Consider the following 21,719-nt stretch of genomic DNA (forward strand, 5'->3'; position numbering starts at 1 on the left):
TTTAGCACCATCGGTTGCCAACCTGCAATCTTGAATCTGCTAACATTCCAAAATTATTACCAGTAAGTCTCCATATAACCTTTTTATTCGCTTCTTTTCCTCCTATTTCCCAACCAACGACACATTTCTTATCATCTTTCTTATTCATATATATGACAATAAATAAAAAAAAAACAATGTGCAAAAGATACAAAAAGTAACAATAGCACCTTCATATTTACCGTTTACACTTGCAGCAAAATCTCAAAATATTTCAGAAATATCATATGAAATGCACAAGGTTACAGATAAAATTGATTAATTAGCACACAAAAAAAAATTGATAGTTGAGAACAGGAAATAACTATAAAAAATTAAAAATATCAATAGACCAGGAGAAAACTACTTTAAACAAAATGAAAACTCAGAATTTAGGATAAAAAGAAGGAAAGAAATCAAACAGAAAAGAAGACAAAAGAGAAGAAAAAAATTAAAGCAAAATACCTGAAGCTCGGTGAGATTCAAGCTTCGAATTGAAAAAAGAAACATTCAGTGGTCAACACCCAATCACTAATTAATTAAGTGGTGACCATGAACAATTGTAGAGGTTAATTATACGGAATCCTACCACAAAAAATAAAAAAATAAAAAATAATTGAAATTATGTGTTGCGCACAGTGATATCGAAGAAGAATAATTTCTATTTAACTGAAATTAAATCCGAATAAATGATTCATAAAATTAAAGATTTTCAATCAAATGCGGAATATACACAACAATTTTATATTTGATTTGAATATAACCAACTACATCCCAAGTTGTATCAGTATCAATGGATCTAACATGGTGACCATTTGCCCCTCAAGTATTCATATCTGAAAACCCTCGTCTAAAGAAAAATTCATCCAGAAATTAATCACTGAGTATCAAGGTTGGCATGCATATTCACGTTTAATCGTGGGCATGCTGATAGGAATTAAAAAAACACGAAAATAGGATTGATGTACCTTTACTTAGATTTCAGGGTTCTAAATGTTGGAATTTTTGGATCGCCGGGCCCGCCCCACTCTAACGACATTGATATTGTCCCCAACTTTACCACCTGCCCAATCCATCAGGCAGAGGCGGAGCCACAGTGGGGTCAATGGGGTCGCACGACCCTTTGGAAGCCATGGAAATAACCTTAGAGGTCCTTTGGAGCTGCTGGTGTGACCCCTTGGAGCTGCTGGTGCGACCTCTTAGAGCTGCACACCACTTGTTGATGCGTAAAATAAGTTAACACACAAAATTAAACCCTCTTTTTATCAAATGTAGTAAAGTATGTAAGTAGGGATCGTTCTAGGCCGGGGATTAGGAGGGATTGCTAAACACTTGAAAACTGACTTAAAAACATAAAAACAAAATTTAAAACACTAAACTAGACTCAAAGAATGCAAAACTATACTTTAAAATACTTAAACAAACATAAAACTCAAAACAGCAACCTAATGACTCAAAACTGCCTAAAAACCACTTTCTGGGCAGTTTTGAGAACCTAACAAGAACTTGGACGAAGTTGGATGAAAACTTGAATCAAAACACTTAGAAACACAAATCAAAACACTTTCTAACTAATCTAAGACTTCAAAATAAAGGGGGATTTGTTTTGGACGAAAATTGAAAACAAAACAGAAACTTTAAAACAAAACAGATTGTAAAACGTTTTTGGATGAAAGGGATGGATAAAAGGCTAGTTAGGAGGTTCTTCTCCACACATGACACACTTGCAAACAAAATGATTTTCAGTTGTTCTTTCAATAAATTATGAAACTCAACACCCCAAGTTAATTAGATACGCTTAAATTAACCTTCAAGTTCTCCTTAAGTTAATGAATTGGATGGAAAAGCGCATACAACAATTCAAAGCATTCCTCAAAGGTTCCTTACGTGATGAGCACAATAAAGATACAATCAAGAATCATGAAGCACAATGAGAACTATAAGTGTTGACGAGGCATTCGTTACTATGATGAGCATGAAACTAGTGCCAAGAATTCATTCAACGCTATCGTTTTCAAGCGACCTTCACTACTTGTGATTATAAGATTGTAACTATTAGGTGAAACTCCCTCATAATCTAGCATCATATTCATGCATGAAAACTAAGCGTGCACTCTCAATTAACATACACAAATAAGTTATCAATCAAGTAGATGAACGAATTGAATCCGCAACTTATGAAATAACAACTGAATGTAATCAAATCATATTGCAAGCATGTACATGGTTTCGAATCACCCCCCAACTAAGGGGGTTTAGTTCCTCATTCTTGCAATACAAAGATACATAAAATTAGACATTAAAATCAAAGGAAAGAAAACACCTAAAATGCTCCAACTTGGAAAGCAAGTGCATCAATGGATCTCCCTTCCTCCTTGTTGCGGCATGAAGCTTGTGGACAGATTTTTGGGTGGATTTATGGTGTAGAATGGATGGGGAATGATATGGAGGGGTTTAGGGTGAGTGTGGAAGAGTGTTTGATGGTTGGAAGGTGGTGGAGAACTAGGCAAAGAGGGTGGAAGAAGGTGGAGTGGCTGTTATGTTTTCTAGGCACTAGAATGGTGTTTTTGGGGTGTTTTGCTTCCTAGGGTGTGTATGGACGAATTTCTGTGATAAAATGATGAATATGGGGGATTATCCTTTGGCCAAGGGGTGTAAACATGTATTTATAGGCCCCAAAAACCTTAGAAAATCAGGTTAGGTTAAGGATGAAATGCATGGCAATTTGTGTGTGTGGTGTGCAATGGTCCAAGGGTGAAAATGAAGTGATGATGCAAAGTGTGAAGGGTAAAATGGAGTGGTCTTGTAGCTAGGGGGCATGAATGATTGTGTACATTGCATAGAGATGGAAAGGGAGGTGAAAATGTGTCAATAAATGGGTCAAAGGTGCAGCAACATGTGGTACACAAGGCATGAGATTCCAAATGTGAATGATGGAGCATCGGTGCATGTAATGGATGTAAATGTTGTCTAAAATCTAATGAGTGAAGGGAACAAGAGGTATCAAGCAATTGAGTGTAATAATTAAATGAATTGAAGCATGAAATTAGAAATTATGTAGGGGACAAGAGTGATCAAGCATGGCATGGAATCCAAAGGGAATTCTATGTGGTTTGCATGGCAAGGAATGCAAGTTGGGGTGACAGATTTTTGGGCTGTTTTCTTCATCTTTTGGACCATAATTCTTCATATTCTTGGCCTCTTTAGTTCTCAAATTCGTCCATCCACTTGGCCCATGCATTTGCTATCCATTCCAAGCCCGAAACATGCTCCAAAGGCCTCCAAAATGCATCTTCTTGCATACTTTGTACTTAGAGTCTGAAAACACACGAAAATGACTTTAAACATTAAAATAACTAAGGAAACACGACATAAATGCACAAGAACAAGCCAACTAAGTCGCATAAATATGCTCCTATCAAATTCCCCCACACTTAGCTTTTGCTAGTCCTCGAGCAAAACAAAGAGATAAAACGAAACAAAGTAAATAAAACACAACCTAAACCTTCCAACATTTGCCTCAGGGATTTCCAATGCACATGACATGTTAAAAATTATTATCCCCACAGATTTGAGTCATCTTCACACTTAAGAACGTACTTAATCATAGTCACCACTTACTTGTTCACAATTAATCGATTAAAATAACGTTTTTGATGTAGTAACATGCCTTAGAGAAGTCACTCAATTCCTTACAAGATATGCACTCAATTTTCACTCAGATTTCTAACTACACACCCTATACTAGTTATATGTGAGAAGATTGATGTAGATATGAAAACGAACGCTCACATATATGTATCACAAAGAAAGCAATTTCTGGAGTTAATAAGCATGTTTAGATATGATCTCATGAATGGAATGCTACTACTTAGATGCGAGAACCAGTGACACCATATGCTCATATCAATTTCAAACTTCACATATTGAAACGCATGACACTCAAGATGAAGTTAAGGGTTGTAACGGGGCTTAGGGTGATGGCTAACAAATGAAGGATAAGGATAACAATCGTTCTTAAAGCAATAGCAAGTAAAGTAATGAAATTGAAACTTAGAATTCACTTAGATTGCAGAAATCAGCTTTTAGACACGAAGGGAAAATTCAAGCAATAATTAGGGCCGAATTCTATGTTTTGGACCCTTTCTTCAACAAGCAGCACTTTAAAACTCTTTTTCGCATATTTTTCAACTCTTTTTTTTTTTTTTTTTTTTTTTTTTTTTTCAACTCTTCTTTTCTTTTCAACAAGCATAATAACTCACACTTCCCCCACACTTGTTTTCTGCCATACATTAATCAAAAGAAATTCAATTTGAATCGTGTTTTACTATGCTTCAAGAATAAGGGTATGGATGGTCCTAAACTATGCTAGGTAAGGATAATGTGGTTTAACAAAGAATGTAGGCTATCAAGGCTCAATGGGGTTAACTTAAACATATAACGATATGGGATACATGGCAGTTTGGCTTTGGTGGTGGTAACTACACAACTTCATCTTGAATATGTTTTATGCAAATCAATAGCATGCTTTGAATGAAATAGGCATGAGTTCTAGCATTTGGAACTAAATGATGAAACGCCTTCTAAGTAATAACCAAACAAAGAATAATGAGATCATGCAACGACTTTAGAAAACAAGAATGCACAGATTTTAACTCTCCAAATAAACGTTTAAGCTCAAGTCTCACAAGGTTGTAGCGTTAGTTTGAGTTCTTTCCTTCAAGCATGTTACAAAAACTAATTTTTTTTTTCTTTTATGATTACATGTGATTTCATAAGTTATAACCACAATCACGCATAAATAAAGAGTAAATCAAACTTTTATCCATGTTTATAACTCTCTTTAACAGTCATGCAATTACAAACTGAATCCTCATCATTGTGTTGGAAGGTACCCTAAGACACAAATAAGCGCACAAAAACAACTCTTTTTGGGATTTTCAAAAACAATTTTTCAAATTTTTATGAATTTTCGGATTTTTATGTCAAAACACACTGAAATACTCCAAAACAGCTTAAAAAAAATACTTAAAACAGTAAGGAACAACACTAGAAGTAATGGGTGATAATTTTCTACGAATTTTATGCAAAACACTAGTTACCCCCCCCACACTTAAGTCAAACATTGTCCTCAATGTTTCAAGCATATACTCACACCAAAAACAAGCAAATAACAAACGACAAATAAACATGACAAATATGGCAAAGTAAAAACCAGACAGAGTAGAGTTTAAGAACGCAAATCTGGTTTTGGAGATAGTTGATCTTGTTGACTTTCCACAGCTTTGATCTTGAACTGGTTTGGAATTCTGAGCGGGGAATATCAGAGTGCAGTCTGCATTCTTCTCTGCTTGTTTCTTCTGCACGGCGGGCAGGCACGAGGCAAAGGTGTTGGTCTGTTTCTTTCTTCAATCTTTCCAAGTGCCCCCACCTCTTGCTCTCTTTCTCCTTGTCCCTAGTTGAGGATGAATCAACACGTTGTCTCCACATGCTTCGAGGTATCATCTTCACTTCCCTTACACGTGAGAGACGAAGCGGAAACATAAGATGATGAGTACTCGAGAGCAGGTGCTGGCTGGAGAAAGGACAGGGAGAAAACATGATATGAGATACTCGTGCTCTCAACCTTTATGATATGAAATACTTGTGCTCTGGATGGGTTGTTTGCAGGGGTATCCCAGGGAATAAGGAACACTGAGTGACTCGAGAGGGTTTGTTGGAAAGCCATTTCAGAGAGATGAAGAAGTGCTGAGAGGGTGTGCCTTTGCTGTGGAAGGCGAATGTAGATACTTATAGGGCTTTTCTTCACAACCGGAACTATTCTCTCACTCATTGTCGGCAGCCGGTGGATGGATGAATAGTACAAATTACGCGCTTTCTGACAAAGCTGCCCGTAATTTCCGCAAAGCTGCAAGTTGCATGTGACGAGTGACGACACGTCTGGACAAATTGATCTTTTGAAATCCGGGGTTCGGCTCGTGGTTTCTGAGCAAGCCCATTTTTTGAGAAATGAAACGCCTCTTTTGAGAAAAGAATCTGACTTTTGAGAAAGGAGCCTCGACTCTTCGATTTGCGAGAGGACGCTTCTTCGATTTCTGAGGAGCGCCTCTTTGATTTCTTATTTTTATAGAGGCGTTAATTTTGTTCCACAACACACTTGAGCTCCCTCCTGTAAACACTCCCTTCTTGCACTTCCGAAATCTTAATCTGTCCGATCTCTTCTTTCTCCAAAACCTCTGAAAAATGTCTGGCCCTTCTGATCGTCGTTTTGATTTGAACCTTGGTGAAGGTGCAGCCCCGCCTTCTCCAGACAACATATGGCGCCCGTCCTTCATATCCCCTACTGGTCCTCTTACCGTTGGGGATTCGGTGATGAAAAATGACATGACCGCTGCGGTGGTGGCCCGGAACCTTGTCACCCCCAGAGATAACAGACTGCTCGCTAGACGGTCTGATGAATTGGCGGTTAAGGAGTCTCTGGCTCTTAGCGTGCAGTGTGCGGGTTCTGTGTCCAACATGGCCTAACGCCTATTTGCTCGAACCCGTCACGTTGAATCGTTGATGGCTGAAATACAGAGTCTCAAAGAGGAGATTAGAGGACTCAAGCATGAAAATAAACAATTGCATAAGCTTGCACACAGTTATGCCACAAACATGAAGAGGAAAATTGACCAGCTGCAGGAAACTGATGGTCATATTTTACTTGATCACCGGAGGTTTGTGGGTTTGTTCCAACAGCATCTGCCTTCGTCTTCTGGGGCGGCAGCGCGCAATGAAGCTCCAACTGATCAACCTCTGATACCTCCTCCTTCCGTGGCCCACCGACTGCTGAGACTCCGCCAACTACTGCAACTCCGCCGACTACTACGACCTCTCCCAAGCAGCCTTTGTGAAGGCTCTTCCTCTTGTATTATGCTATGTTTCTTTATTTCCCAGATTCCTGTTCATTTCATGAAGTTTAATGTCAAAAATCCCTTGCATATTTGTTAATATTTCAAAATAGAAAATCATAACCAAAAATAATTAAACAAGTAATAAAATTGACAATCAAGCAGAATAAATGGGTTGCCTCCCTTAAAGCGCTTGCTTTAACGTCTTCCAGCCAGACGATGAACAACTTCACTTCTCCTTGGAACCCACGGCATGCAGTGGGATATCCTCCACAACATGCTCCACAAAGTTCTCGTAGATTACATCCTTGAACGGAAATGGATAGTGATGTTTGTTGATGGGTGCGTTGTGTTGCCTAAGGTTCATGTTCATACGCCCACCATCGGGGATTTGCTTGGGTACCTGCACCAAAGAAGGGAACCACCTATCAACTTTAAATGGCATTGGATTTGGATTAGGTGGCTTACCTATGTGATGTGATGAAGTGGCAGCAATGTGAACATTCTTCCCCATGGTGCTTTCGGCCACTTTGAGCATTTTGAGGGCAGTGGCCATATGGTCCTTGTACTCCACTTCAAGTCCCTCGTCTTGCATGGTTCTTGATGCATCCTTCGTGCTTGGTGCTGAATGGTCCGGTCTTATCTTTTCAATTTTACCAATGGCACAACAAGAATGAACAATATTAGGAGTCTCAATGGATTCATAAATTTTAAAACTAATCATGTCACCACCAAATGCCATAGTGACTAATCCTTTGGCCACGTCAATCTTCGTTTGAGCCGTTTTCATGAATGGCCTTCCAAGGAGGATGGGCAATAAAGGGGCATGGTCCGATTCATCCATTTCGAGGACATAGAAATCCGCTGGGAAGACTAAATGATCAACCTGCACTAAAACGTCTTCCAAAACTCCCTTTGGATAAGCGTTAGATCTATCGGCCAATTGTATGATTACACCATCATGTTTAAGTGCTCCTAGATTCATAGATGCATACACAGAATATGGCATAACATTAATAGATGCTCCTAAATCTAGCATGGCAGATTTGAAACGGGTATTACCAATGACACATGGAATTGTAAAACTTCCCGGGTCTTTGCATTTCGGGGGTAGTTTATGTTGCAAGATGGCGGAGACATTCTCACTTACATGTACCACCTCTTTCTCCCGGACACGTTTCTTTGTTGTACAAAGCTTCTTTAAACACTTGGCATACTTCGGGATTTGCTTTATGGCATCAAGGAGGGGAATGTTGACATGCACCTTTCTAAATGTCTCTAGAACATCTTTTTCCTCCTCTTCGTTCTTTGATTGCAAAAATCTGCTAGGAAAGGGGACATTGGGCAGATTAGTGTTCGAAATCACAACATTTGGAACATTCTTACCTGAGGTGGACGGATGGGATGTCTTAGATGGCTGCGGCATGGGTGATGGTACCCTTGCCGTGGGGTAGGTGTTATCATCTTCTTCGAGTTGTATCTTCTCATCTTCCTTGTTTCTCACCTCTTTTCCACTTCGTAATGTGATAGCCTTTGCAGATTCGAAGCCACCCTTTGGATTGACCACCGTAGTGCTTGGTAACTTACCATTTTCACGGAATTGCCCCAAAAATTCGGCCATTTGGCCCATTTGCTTCTTCAGCTCATTAACCTCCTTTGCTTGGTTCTGCATTCCCTGCGCCATGGTGGTTAGTAACTGATATGTTTTATCATCATTCATAGACATACCTGGGTTAGTTTGGGAAGATTGTGCCTGAGGAGGTGGTTGTGGTTCCATTGGCCTTGGAAAGAAACCCGGGGGTTGTCGGAATCCACTTTGTTGGCCATATTGTGGTGCATCTCTCCATCTGAAATTGGGGTGGTCACGCCATCCCGGGTTGTATGTATTGGAGAAAGGATCATTCCTTGGTTGGTTTTGATTCCCATAACCCACAGCATTGGCCGATTCCCATCCTCCATTCTCAATTAATTTAGGGCATTGATCAGATTGGTGTCCTTGAATGGAGCATACACCACAGATTGTAGTTCCTTGCGTTTTGGGGCCTTCAACCAACTGCGATAACATAGACGTAAGGTTAGCCATTTGGGATTGTAACTCAGAAATAGAACTTACCTCATTGACATGATGTGGCCGTGGGGTGTCTCTTTGCCCAACACCTTCATATTGTTGTGCATTGAGTGCTCAATTCGCAATGAGAGTTTTGGCATCCCTAGGTGTCTTATCCACTAGAGCTCCTCCCGCGGAAGCATCCAACATTTGCCGTTTAAGTGGTAAAAGACCTTCGTAAAAGTATTGAAGAAGTAACTCCTCCTTCATCTGATGCTGTGGACAAGAAGCAACAAGTGATTTAAATCGTTCATAATAAGATGGAAAAGATTCACCTTGGCTTTGCTGAATTCCACTTATTTTTTTACGAAGAAGAATGATGCGAGAAGTTGGGAAAAACTTCTCCAAAAACGCCCTCTTCATACTCTCCCAAGATGTAACTGTACCGGGAGCCAACTCGTATAACCAATCCTTGGCTTTGTCCATTAAAGAGAATGGAAAAGCTTTCATCTTTAAAATACTTCCGTCAACGGTAACTGGAGTCATACTTGAGCATACCACTTCAAATTCCTTCAAATGTTTGTTCGGATCCTCCATGGACAGCCCATGGAACTTTGGAATGTGGTGGAGCAAACTTGACTTTAACTCGAACTCTTCAGTTTTACCTTGAGCAGCCATGGGATATTGAATACACAATGGTGCGGCATTATCCAAACCCGAGGCGGCAAGCTCCTTGAGCGTACGGTTGTCCATGGCTATACCTTGCTCTTCTCCACCCACTTGTGCCGTGGCCTTCTCTTCAACCTCAACTTCTTGCTCTTCTAATTCAGGCTCGGGACTAGGAGGATTAGACTCTTGCAATTTCTTTTTCCTTCTCAAAGTCCTCTCAAAATCACCGTCAAAGTCGGAGATATGCTCACGAACAGGTTGTGAGCTACGGGTCATAAACTAGTACCTAAAAACAAAGAAAACAAAACAAATCAGCAACTTAAACAGAAACTTAAACAAAATACAATAATTCGAAAGAAAACAATCCAAGAGATTAGCAAAGTTGCTAATCCCCGGCAACGGCGCCAAAATTTGATGCGTAAAATAAGTTAACACACAAAATTAAACCCTCTTTTTATCAAATGTAGTAAAGTATGTAAGTAGGGATCGTTCTAGGCCGGGGATTAGGAGGGATTGCTAAACACTTGAAAACTGACTTAAAAACATAAAAACAAAATTTAAAACACTAAACTAGACTCAAAGAATGCAAAACTATACTTTAAAATACTTAAACAAACATAAAACTCAAAACAGCAACCTAATGACTCAAAACTGCCTAAAAACCACTTTCTGGGCAGTTTTGAGAACCTAACAAGAACTTGGACGAAGTTGGATGAAAACTTGAATCAAAACACTTAGAAACACAAATCAAAACACTTTCTAACTAATCTAAGACTTCAAAATAAAGGGGGATTTGTTTTGGACGAAAATTGAAAACAAAACAGAAACTTTAAAACAAAACAGATTGTAAAACGTTTTTGGATGAAAAGGATGGATAAAAGGCTAGTTAGGAGGTTCTTCTCCACACATGACACACTTGCAAACAAAATGATTTTCAGCTGTTCTTTCAATAAATTATGAAACTCAACACCCCAAGTTAATTAGATACGCTTAAATTAACCTTCAAGTTCTCCTTAAGTTAATGAATTGGATGGAAAAATGCATACAAAAATTCAAAGCATTCCTCAAAGGTTCCTTACGTGATGAGCACAATAAAGATACAATCAAGAATCATGAAGCACAATGAGAACTATAAGTGTTGACGAGGCATTCGTTACTATGATGAGCATGAAACTAGTGCCAAGAATTCATTCAACGAGATCGTTTTCAAGCGACCTTCACTACTTGTGATTATAAGATTGTAACTATTAGGTGAAACTCCCTCATAATCTAGCATCATATTCATGCATGAAAACTAAGCGTGCACTCTCAATTAACATACACAAATAAGTTATCAATCAAGTAGATGAACGAATTGAATCCGCAACTTATGAAATAACAACTGAATGTAATCAAATCATATTGCAAGCATGTACATGGTTTCGAATCACCCCCCAACTAAGGGGGTTTAGTTCCTCATTCTTGCAATACAAAGATACATAAAATTAGACATTAAAATCAAAGGAAAGAAAACACCTAAAATGCTCCAACTTGGAAAGCAAGTGCATCAATGGATCTCCCTTCCTCCTTGTTGCGGCATGAAGCTTGTGGACAGATTTTTGGGTGGATTTATGGTGTAGAATGGATGGGGAATGATATGGAGGGGTTTAGGGTGAGTGTGGAAGAGTGTTTGATGGTTGGAAGGTGGTGGAGAACTAGGCAAAGAGGGTGGAAGAAGGTGGAGTGGCTGTTATGTTTTCTAGGCACTAGAATGGTGTTTTTGGGGTGTTTTGCTTCCTAGGGTGTGTATGGACGAATTTCTGTGATAAAATGATGAATATGGGGGATTATCCTTTGGCCAAGGGGTGTAAACATGTATTTATAGGCCCCAAAAACCTTAGAAAATCAGGTTAGGTTAAGGATGAAATGCATGGCAATTTGTGTGTGTGGTGTGCAATGGTCCAAGGGTGAAAATGAAGTGATGATGCAAAGTGTGAAGGGTAAAATGGAGTGGTCTTGTAGCTAGGGGGCATGAATGATTGTGTACATTGCATAGAGATGGAAAGGGAGGTGAAAATGTGTCAATAAATGGGTCAAAGGTGCAGCAACATGTGGTACACAAGGCATGAGATTCCAAATGTGAATGATGGAGCATCAATTGGTGCATGTAATGGATGTAAATGTTGTCTAAAATCTAATGAGTGAAGGGAACAAGAGGTATCAAGCAATTGAGTGTAATAATTAAATGAATTGAAGCATGAAATTAGAAATTATGTAGGGGACAAGAGTGATCAAGCATGGCATGGAATCCAAAGGGAATTCTATGTGGTTTGCATGGCAAGGAATGCAAGTTGGGGTGACAGATTTTTGGGCTGTTTTCTTCATCTTTTGGACCATAATTCTTCATATTCTTGGCCTCTTTAGTTCTCAAATTCGTCCATCCACTTGGCCCATGCATTTGCTATCCATTCCAAGCCTGAAACATGCTCCAAAGGCCTCCAAAATGCATCTTCTTGCATACTTTGTACTTAGAGTCTGAAAACACACGAAAATGACTTTAAACATTAAAATAACTAAGGAAACACGACATAAATGCACAAGAACAAGCCAACTAAGTCGCATAAATATGCTCCTATCACTTGTTCGACAGAATGTTTGAAGGAAGAAAGAAGGCAGACTTGCAGGTTGAAGAAAGAGGAGCCCGCACGGGCCTTTTTTTTAAACAGCCTGGGCAAAACGACGTCGTTTTGGCCCAGGGATTTTTTTTAAATGACCTGGCCAAAAAGACGTCGTTTTGGTCCAGGCAATTTTTTTTAAATGACCTGGCCAAAACGACGTCGTTTTGGGGCAGGTCTGAAAAGAAATAAAAAAGCAGCTGTCTTCTTCTTTCACAGATCCGACTCCCCCATTCTAAAACCCCCAATTTTCTTTTGTTTTCTCCTCTCCAACCCTAAGTTCCAAACTCAATCCCCCCCCCCCAAACCCTCAACTCCATCTACTCCCTTGTTGCCGCCATTGAGGTGCCGCGCTGTAGTGGTGGTGGTGCCGCGCCAGCTACTCTCTTTGTATTTGCTCATTGACATTGTTATTGTGAAATTTCACAATTCAAGTAAGTTCTAAACCTTATGTATAATGTATGATATGTTTAATTTAATTGAGACCTAATTCATAGTTATTTTGATTATATTGGTGGTTTGATTATATGGTGAGTTTTTATTTTCATTATTTTGTATATGTAGAATATATTTAATTTAATTGAAATTCAATTCATATTTATTTTGATTATATTGATGGTTTGTTTATATTGTGAGTTTTTATTTTCATTATTTTGTATATGTAGAATATATTTAATTTAATTGAAATCCAATTCATATTTATTTTGATTATATTGATGGTTTGTTTATATTGTGAGTTTTTATTTTCATTATTTTGTATATGTAGAATATCTTTAATTTAATTGAAATCCAATTCATATTTATTTTGATTATGTTGATGGTTTGTTTATATTGTGAGTTTTTATTTTCATTATTTTGTATATGTAGAATATATTTAATTTAATTGAAATCCAATTCATATTTATTTTGATTATGTTGATAGTTTGTTTATATTGTGAGTATTTATTTTGAATATTTTGTATATGTAGAATTATTATGGAACGGTTTTTTAAGAGAAAGTCATCATCGGGTTCGGGTAATTCGAATAATGTTGATAGTTCAAATACTATTGGTAGTTCAAGAACTCCAAGTTCAAGACAAAGTCAATTAGATGGTGTTTTGGGTAATCTTGAAGCGGATTCTGGATTGAGAACTCGAATAATAGATTATGATGCTAATATGAGAGATGAGGTCCGAAGATCATATCTACAAAAAGGACCTTGTTAACCTAGAGGTCATAATTTCCCAATAACTAATATGTCGGGAATTAATCGACGCTTCATTCCCTAATGGTTTGATGAGTTTGATTGGTTGGAGTATAGTATATCTAAAGATGCGGCATTTTGTCTCTATTGCTATCTTTTTAAAACCAATTTTGCACAAGTGGGTAGTGAAGCTTTCACTGGAGATGGATTTAAGACTTGGAAGAAAGGGAGAGAAAGATTTAAGATGCATGTTGGACCAGTTGGGAGTGTTCATAATAAGGCTAGAGAAGCTGCTATAAATTTGATGAATCAAGCTACACATATTGAAACGGCAGTGAGCGAACACTCCGACCAAGCTCGTAAGGCTTATCGCACATGCTTGAATGCATCAATTAAGTGCATTAAGTTTTTATTGCGACAAGGTCTTCCTTTTCATGGCCATGATGAAAGTGCCACTTCAAGCAATAGGGGAAATTACTTGGAGCTATTGCAATTCCTTGCAGATAATAATGATAAAGTTAGAGAAGTTGTGATGGAAAATGCTCCGGGGAATCTCAGATTAGTAGCTCCTAGCATTCAAAAATAAATTGTGAATTCATGTGCCCTTGAAACACTTGATGCTATCATGGATGGTCTAAAAGATAGATTCTTTTCAATATTGGTGGATGAAGCACGTGATGTGTCGGTGAAAGAGCAAATGGCTATGGTGTTGCGTTATGTGGATGACAACGGGCATGTAATTGAAAGATTTGTGGGTATCCAACATGTTACCAACACTACTTCAAGTTCACTAAAGGATGCTATTGACACATTATTTTCTCGCAACGGTTTGAGCATTTCCAAGCTACGAGGACAATGTTATGATGGTGTTAGCAATATGAGAGGTGAGTTGAATGACCTTAAAACAAAGATATTGAGAGAACAACATTGTGCATATTATGTTCATTGCTTTGCTCATCAACTTCAACTAGCTCTTGTTGCCGTAGCAAAGAAGAATATAGACATTGCCTCTTTTTTTGCAATGGCTAATAGTGTGGTTAATCATGTTGGAGCATCTTGTAAGCGGGGTGATTTACTTAGAGGGCAACTTCAAGAAGAGCTTGTGATAGCTTTTGAAAATGATTGTCTTATAACGGGGCGAGGCTTAAATCAAGAAATAAGTCTCAAACGTGTCGGTGACACACGATGGAACTCACACTATGGTACCTTGATTAGCATAATTTCCATGTTTTCATCCGTGGTTCATGTGCTTCAAATGGTTATTGATGATAATCCCAATGAAAATGCGGGTGAAGCAAATAAGTTAATGAGAGATATACGTACTTTTGAGTTTGTGTTTCACCTTTTCTTGATGAAAGTCATATTGGGACTCACAAATGGTTTGTCACAAGCATTGCAAAGGAAAGATCAAGAAATTGTGAATGCAATAGCTTTAGTGAAATCATGCAAGGAAAAGCTACATTGGATGAGGAATAATGGGTTCAATGCATTGGTTGATGAAATATCTTCTTTTTGTGAAAAACATTATATTGATGTTCCTAACATGGAAGAGGCATTTATACTTCCAGGGAGGTCAAGGCGTAATGCTCCAATAAAGACAAATCATCATCATTATCGTGTGGAGCCCTTTATTTATGTCATTGATGAGCAAATTACGGAGTTAGAGGATCGCTTTAATGAGGTAAATACCGAGTTGCTTATTTGTTTGGCATGTTTGAGTTCGAAAGATTCATTTGTAGCTTTTGATAAACCAAAGTTACTTCGTCTTGCTCAATTTTATCCTCAAGACTTTTCGGATGAGGATCGTTTGACACTTGAAGATCAACTTGAGATTTATATTCATTATGTGCGTTCCAGTAGTGATTTCTCTCAATTGGAAGGGATTGGTGATCTTGCAAAAAAAATGGTGGAGACAAAGATGCATCAAGTATTCAATTATGTATATTTGCTCATTACATTGTCTTTAGTTTTACCAGTTGCAACTGCTTCAGTGGAGAGAGCATTTTCTGTCATGAATATTGTTAAGGGTCCACTTAGGAATAAAATGGGAGATCAATGGTTGAGTGGTAACTTGCTTGTTTATATTGAGAGAGATATTTTTGCTTGTATTGAAAATGAAGCTATAATGCTTCGTTTTCAAAATATGAAACCTCGTCGTGGACAATTATAGCTTGTAATATTGTTTCCGTTATGAATTATGAATGAAAGTACTATGATTTCATTTTCAACATGTTTTCCATCCTAAATTTTTTTTTGAACTTTTACACTACGACCCCTTGTGGTAAGATTTCTGGCTCCGCCACTGTCGTCAGGTGTGGGGTTTTACCACGTGTAACCTCATTTAGTGGTTCACACGTAGAGATCCACATCGGTAATTGAAACTCAGAGGTCGGCTCACGTTGGGCCCACTTGTTTTCAATTAGAACTCAGCGGTCGTCTCTATATTAAGAGCTCAGACTTGTTTCCTTCCGGGTGGTGACAAGCTCATTGGCTTGCACACAAGCTCGTTGGCTTGCACGGGCCCATAACCGTGGGCTCTGATACCATGTTGGAATTTTTGGATCACCGGGCCCGCCCCACTCTAACGACATCGATATTGTCCCCAACTTAACCACCTGCTCAATCTGTCAGGTGTGGGGTTTTACCAAAAAATGCCTCGGTATTAGTTAGAATGGGGTAATACTATTTAAACCCCTTTGGTTTTCTTCACCCCACCGATGTGGGACAGTTTAACACTAAAACCTGTTGCTAAGATTTGAGAAACATAGGAAATGTGTTTCATGATTTCAAATTAGATTTGCATTAGAGTTCAAAAACACATACATCCCTTCTTTTCATTCCCCTAAACGCTAAACGCTAAACCCTAAAGCCTAGGCTTTCAACACCAAAACACCCAAATAGAACCAGAATTTTGCAATGTGCAGGGAATATACTAAAAACACTTAAACCACAATCAAGCATCATCTATCTAAACAAAATCAGAACCCAAACCACATACAAAATCTCTAAAATCTATTTACCTAACCCCTAAATATATAATAATAATAATAATAATAATAATAATGATTCTAGTAGAAATTCCAATCCATTACAATAAAACACAGAGCTAAAACAACAAAACACAGAATACCAGGTATTGCTGGATGTAGATATCCAAAACAGCGGCACCCATCAATTGATCTAATTATGTATCCATTCCCTATCCATGGCATACAAAGTATGTACTCCCTGTTTACATGTTATAATACATTTAGTAGACCAGCAATCAAAATTAACAACCCTAATTGTTGTATACACTATACACTAAGCTCTCCAACTGAAAATGTTTAATTAAATTTTCCAACTTAAAACCCTAAATTAAATCCTACAAATTGAAATAGCAGAAACAAAATTAGAGAGAAGGAAGAAATCACTGACCTTCGAGTTGTTGAAAGCTCCGATGGATGTTTCTTTTCATCCAGCCCTAAAAACAGAACCCACAATTGTAATATAATATCCAATCATAGGTCAACAATCAAATTAACCCAGCCTGTGTGTAGAAAAATTGAACAAATTTAGACATTTATATGTATGTATATTCTAGTAAAAAATAATGAAATGCACTTAACCCTAAATTGCAAAACTACGTCAGACTGATTGAAGAAGAGAAACAGAGAGGGAGAGGGAGTGGGACGGAGAGAAAACCCTAAAAACAGAACCCTATGGCAACCTAATACAAAATCAAGCCAACAAATTCCATTTCAATTTTGACAAAACAAATCGAAAAAGAATAATGAAAACCTGAATGAATTACAGATGAACTGATGGGTTTATGCATCAGCAACATGATAAAACCTAGAAACACAAAACCTAATATGTATCAGCTACAAAAACCCAAATAAATAAATAAAACACTCCAATTTCTTTGTAAAAGCGAACATATTTTGACCCCAAAACGAAGATGTCATAGATGGAGGAAGAGAGAAGCGACAGAGAGGGAGAGATACTAACTCAACCCCACCATCTCTCTGCAGCCAACACACTTATTCCCTCAACCCTACCCTCAAATCTTGTACATAATCAACTCTCTTACTGTCCCCCTAATCGTGCACCTGCCATCACCTTCTCTCTGCAACCAACCCCTTCTCCTCTCTTCCCCATATCACACCCCCACCCTGTGAGGGCACTGACAACAGACCACTTGATAAGATCCAATTCTCAATTCCCTTAATCAACCTGCAAGCAGCACAAGGAAGCTATGGAAGAAGAGGGAAAGAGAGATGAATGAGAAGAGCTCCAAATATTTTTGTATTTAATTTCTTTCTTTGTAAATTCTGTTCTACCAGAAGGAGTTGGGCTCCTTTTATACACTTTACTTCTTAAAATGCCAACTGGCATATTTAACAATTCTTAACAATTCAATTAAAGCATAAACCTCAATTACATTTTGGGTTCATAATAATATTCCCCCTTGAAAATTAGCCTTGTCCTCAAGGCTTAAAAATGGAATTGTGAAAGTCCTCCCAATTAGCTGTTATCCTCAAAGCAACAAGAAGTTGAATCTGCAGAAGGCACTCATTGGCAGATTCCTCCCAACCTTCTTCGAGTCAAGCTCCTGAACTTCATTAATCAACTTAAGGCGAATCCCAATAGATAGGGAGAAGATTGATAAATTATCTTTCTGAAAAACTAGCATCTTCACTATGCAAACAGAGAGACCTACAAGCTGCCAACCTTACAGATAGGTCGTTGTCCTGTAGCAATTTGATCAAAGCACAGTAAACTAGCATTTTTGTGTCCTTTTTAATATCAGAAACCCATTGTCCCAATATCAATGCAACTTCCTAGGGGGTGATACGCATATTTGGATGATCAATATGAACTAAGAATTCTAAGCATGGTAGTGAACCAACCAAAACAGATGACTGCAAAGTGTAATACTATCATTATTTTCAGCAACAAGATTAGCATTGTTTTGTAACAGAACTTCCACTGCATCTTGGTGACCATGACCAACATCCCAAATTAAGGGACTTCCAGCGTCTCGTGGTGAATTAACATAAGCATCTTGGGGTTCAAACACCTCAGTCCTTTTTGAAGGAAATTTTGTGAAAAACATGTTCATTTGAGCAACATTTATGGCATGCAATTAACATTTAAAGACGGAATCATGCTTGTATGCACTCAAAACAAAACATTACCCATGAAATTCAAAGCCTAGTAGTTGTGTGAACCAAGACTCAACTCAAAACAAAGTGAGTTGAGAAACTTTATACCTTTGAAGATTCCTCTTTGCATAAGCAAAGGCTAATCACCCAAGGAGAGGGTCTTCATTCCTTGCTTCTTAGCTCCATGGATTTCTTAGATGAGGATGGTTGAAAGGATTCTCCAAGTTTCCAAAGTTGAGAACCTCTAAGTCTCCACACCAAGGTAGGACTTGAAGAATAGATGAGTGACCTAGAGGAAGTAAGATTGCTAGCTAAAATCCTCTAGGATGACCGGCCTCTTAGAGAGAAAAGGGAGCTTGTGTTCTTATCTTTTCTCCAAAAGAAACCCTAAGGATGAAATGACTATAAAGTTGCCTTTATACCACCTCATAATGGAGTGGCAAACTTGCAATTAAGCCAAGTTCACTACCCTTCTCTATATGGCCGGCCATTTAGGGTTCATTGGGATTTCAAGCCCTTTGTGGTTTCAAGTTGTCATACAACTTGAGTTAATGGGCTTGACATTCAAATCCCATTGGGCCTTGCGGCCCAAAACTAACCCGAGGTCTATAACGAACTTATTCGTTTGATTAATTAACATATTAATTAATCATTTCCATAAATAATTAAACTATTTAATTATCCTTACTCATCTATGTTGTTTCTTCAATCTCTACCTTACACGGTGTACGATCCATTAAGTTCCTTTTAGCCAGGCAGTGGGCGATTAGAACTCTTTCAAATCGATTATGAATTCAACCTTACTTTCAATTCTCCCTTTAGTGATTAATTATACACGTTTAGGGCTTCCACAAACCATGAGTGACACCTAGCAGTATGTCATGGTTACCCAAGCTAATCAGAAGAGGTGGAGAACCTATTCAGTTTAGGATTACAATGCAATACGGTATTTCTCTAATACAATACTCTTGACCACAATGTTTGGTTTGATAGTTTATTCATGTCTACTATCCAATGTGATTCATTTACTTATATGATTACCTTAAATGTGATTTGGAACGACTTCCTAAATCTCATTCATACTCTGGCCAGAGATTCTTAATCATATCATAAAGTATTCTCCCTCAAACAGTTTGAAGGTTAGAGATCCCTTGTTGCGCATTCACTTGCCTCCATGGCTAAGTGGCTTAACCTCAACTATGTCGTGGACACCCTCGGATGAAGTGACTTTGACATAGTCAAAGATCAAGGACCTAACCACAAGACAACTATGATGCCTCAGGTCAAATGACTCCTTTGCATTATCCCAACCATGAGTTCTCATGTGACATGAGTATGAGAACTTCTTGTTGATCGCGTTCAGTGAACTCATTCTCTATTGAGCACCTACGTACTTGTCTTAGTGTCAGTCACACCAATGACTCGAGACCAGTCACTCTCCCTAAGAGAAGTCATAGCACATACTGATCTTAACGGACTGTCAATGCCCAATTGGCAATCCCATGATCAGGAACGTTTAGGATATGTATACAAAAGAGAATGGTCTCATGAATCTAACTTCTTTAGATCGCATTCTCCCAATTACATATTCCTTGGACTTATCGTTTAAGCGTATAACATTTATATGAAACAGCTTCAAACAATAATCTTTGCCCTTTATATTAAACTATATTAGTTTAACATGTGAAACGTCCGTAAAGTATCATCATATGATTGGTTTTAGGGCACATTTCCAACACTTTTGTCAACCAACTCTGCCAATTCTATGTTCCCATAAATCCTACATGTAAAAAGCAGAGATCCCCATATAACCACATCAGGTTGAGTAGGAATATCTCTGATGAACCTTTCAGCCACATTTAACAGATTAGCACGGCTAAGAAGATCCACAATGCATCCATAGTGTTCAATACGAGGATTGAGTTTATGATTTTCAAGATCCATGCTATGTATCCATTTATCAATGAATCGGAGCAACCATGACAACCCTCAAAGAAATGATTTAGTAATGCATTCCCTCTGTAACAAGCTATGAATGTGTCCTGCATAAAGCACACATGAAATAGCTCCATGTAGTAATAATCGAACCGGTTGTGCTTGAGAAATCTGAGCCGTTGCTTTTATCTCCTATGTCTCCCTTAATTGTTTTTTTGAAAGCATGTCAACAAAACTTTGACAGCAAGATTTTAACCATATTTTTCTGACCTCATCACCAGTATTGCATAGCAATCTTATGCAGAGGACCATCCCGACCTAAAAATCACTATCAATTGGATGTGGAAGAACTGGAGATTGTCTTAATTGAAACATAGAGACAACAATCAACACTGCTTGTGAAAATGCTTTATTCACTTCAACTTTTGATGGTTGGACCCCTTCCAATCTCAGGGCAAGCTTGGTCATAATATATGCAACAATTGTCCCAAGGAAAAAGTCACCAGTGAGAAGCAGGGATCTCAAGTTCCCAGATGCCACGGATCCTTGAAAAGGGTAGAAGGAGAGAAAGCAATTCCAAATGCAGCATGATGTGTGGCATAAGTTCCATCAGCAAGAATAGTAGGTCTTTTAAAAGGCACGGTCATGGAGTTTACCTGCTAAACCTTTTGTGAAGAATCATTACTTTCTTCTTCTGAAACCGAGAGAAAAGGCAATTCGCTTAGGCACCGTTTAATTGATGCAGTTCCACCTTTAAATTCAGGAAGTGACGTGCAACATGCTCCAAAAATCCAAAGGCCGGAAGAACAAACCCGTGATGCTCAGATTTGGTAGAAGGTGTCTAATAGCTTTGTTATTATAGGTACATGTCACATTTGAGGGAGCTGGGCTCCTTTTATACACTCTACTTCTTAAAATGCCAGATGATATATTTAACAATTCTTAACAATTCAATTAAAGCATAAACCTCAATTACATTTTGGGTTCATAACACCACCTCCCAAAAAACCGGCCCTAAAAATCCATACCTCCCTTACCAGTTCCCCTTAACCTTCGCATAAAATCCTCCCATCTCTCTCTCACCCTTGTCCCATCTCTCTGTCCCTGCAAATTGCAGAAAACAAACACTAAACCAAATCCCTAAAATCCCGCCTAAATCCTCCCACACTTCTCTT

General features: G+C 38.3%; 2 protein-coding genes across 4 annotated transcripts in view; both read left to right on the forward strand.

Annotated features, from left to right (window-relative positions):
- LOC126591193 (uncharacterized) overlaps positions 1–21,719 on the forward strand; it is a 101,825-nt gene that overhangs the window by 21,415 nt on the left and 58,691 nt on the right. The gene's annotated exons all lie outside the window — the stretch shown is intronic.
- LOC126590185 (uncharacterized) lies at positions 14,088–15,477 on the forward strand. Its single transcript, XM_050255711.1, has 2 exons — positions 14,088–15,143; positions 15,439–15,477. Exons 1-2 carry the CDS (start codon positions 14,088–14,090, stop codon positions 15,475–15,477), a joined length of 1,095 nt encoding a protein of 364 aa, XP_050111668.1.

The sequence above is a fragment of the Malus sylvestris genome, chromosome 11 (assembly GCF_916048215.2).
Source record: "Malus sylvestris chromosome 11, drMalSylv7.2, whole genome shotgun sequence".
Classification (NCBI taxonomy): domain Eukaryota; kingdom Viridiplantae; phylum Streptophyta; class Magnoliopsida; order Rosales; family Rosaceae; genus Malus; species Malus sylvestris.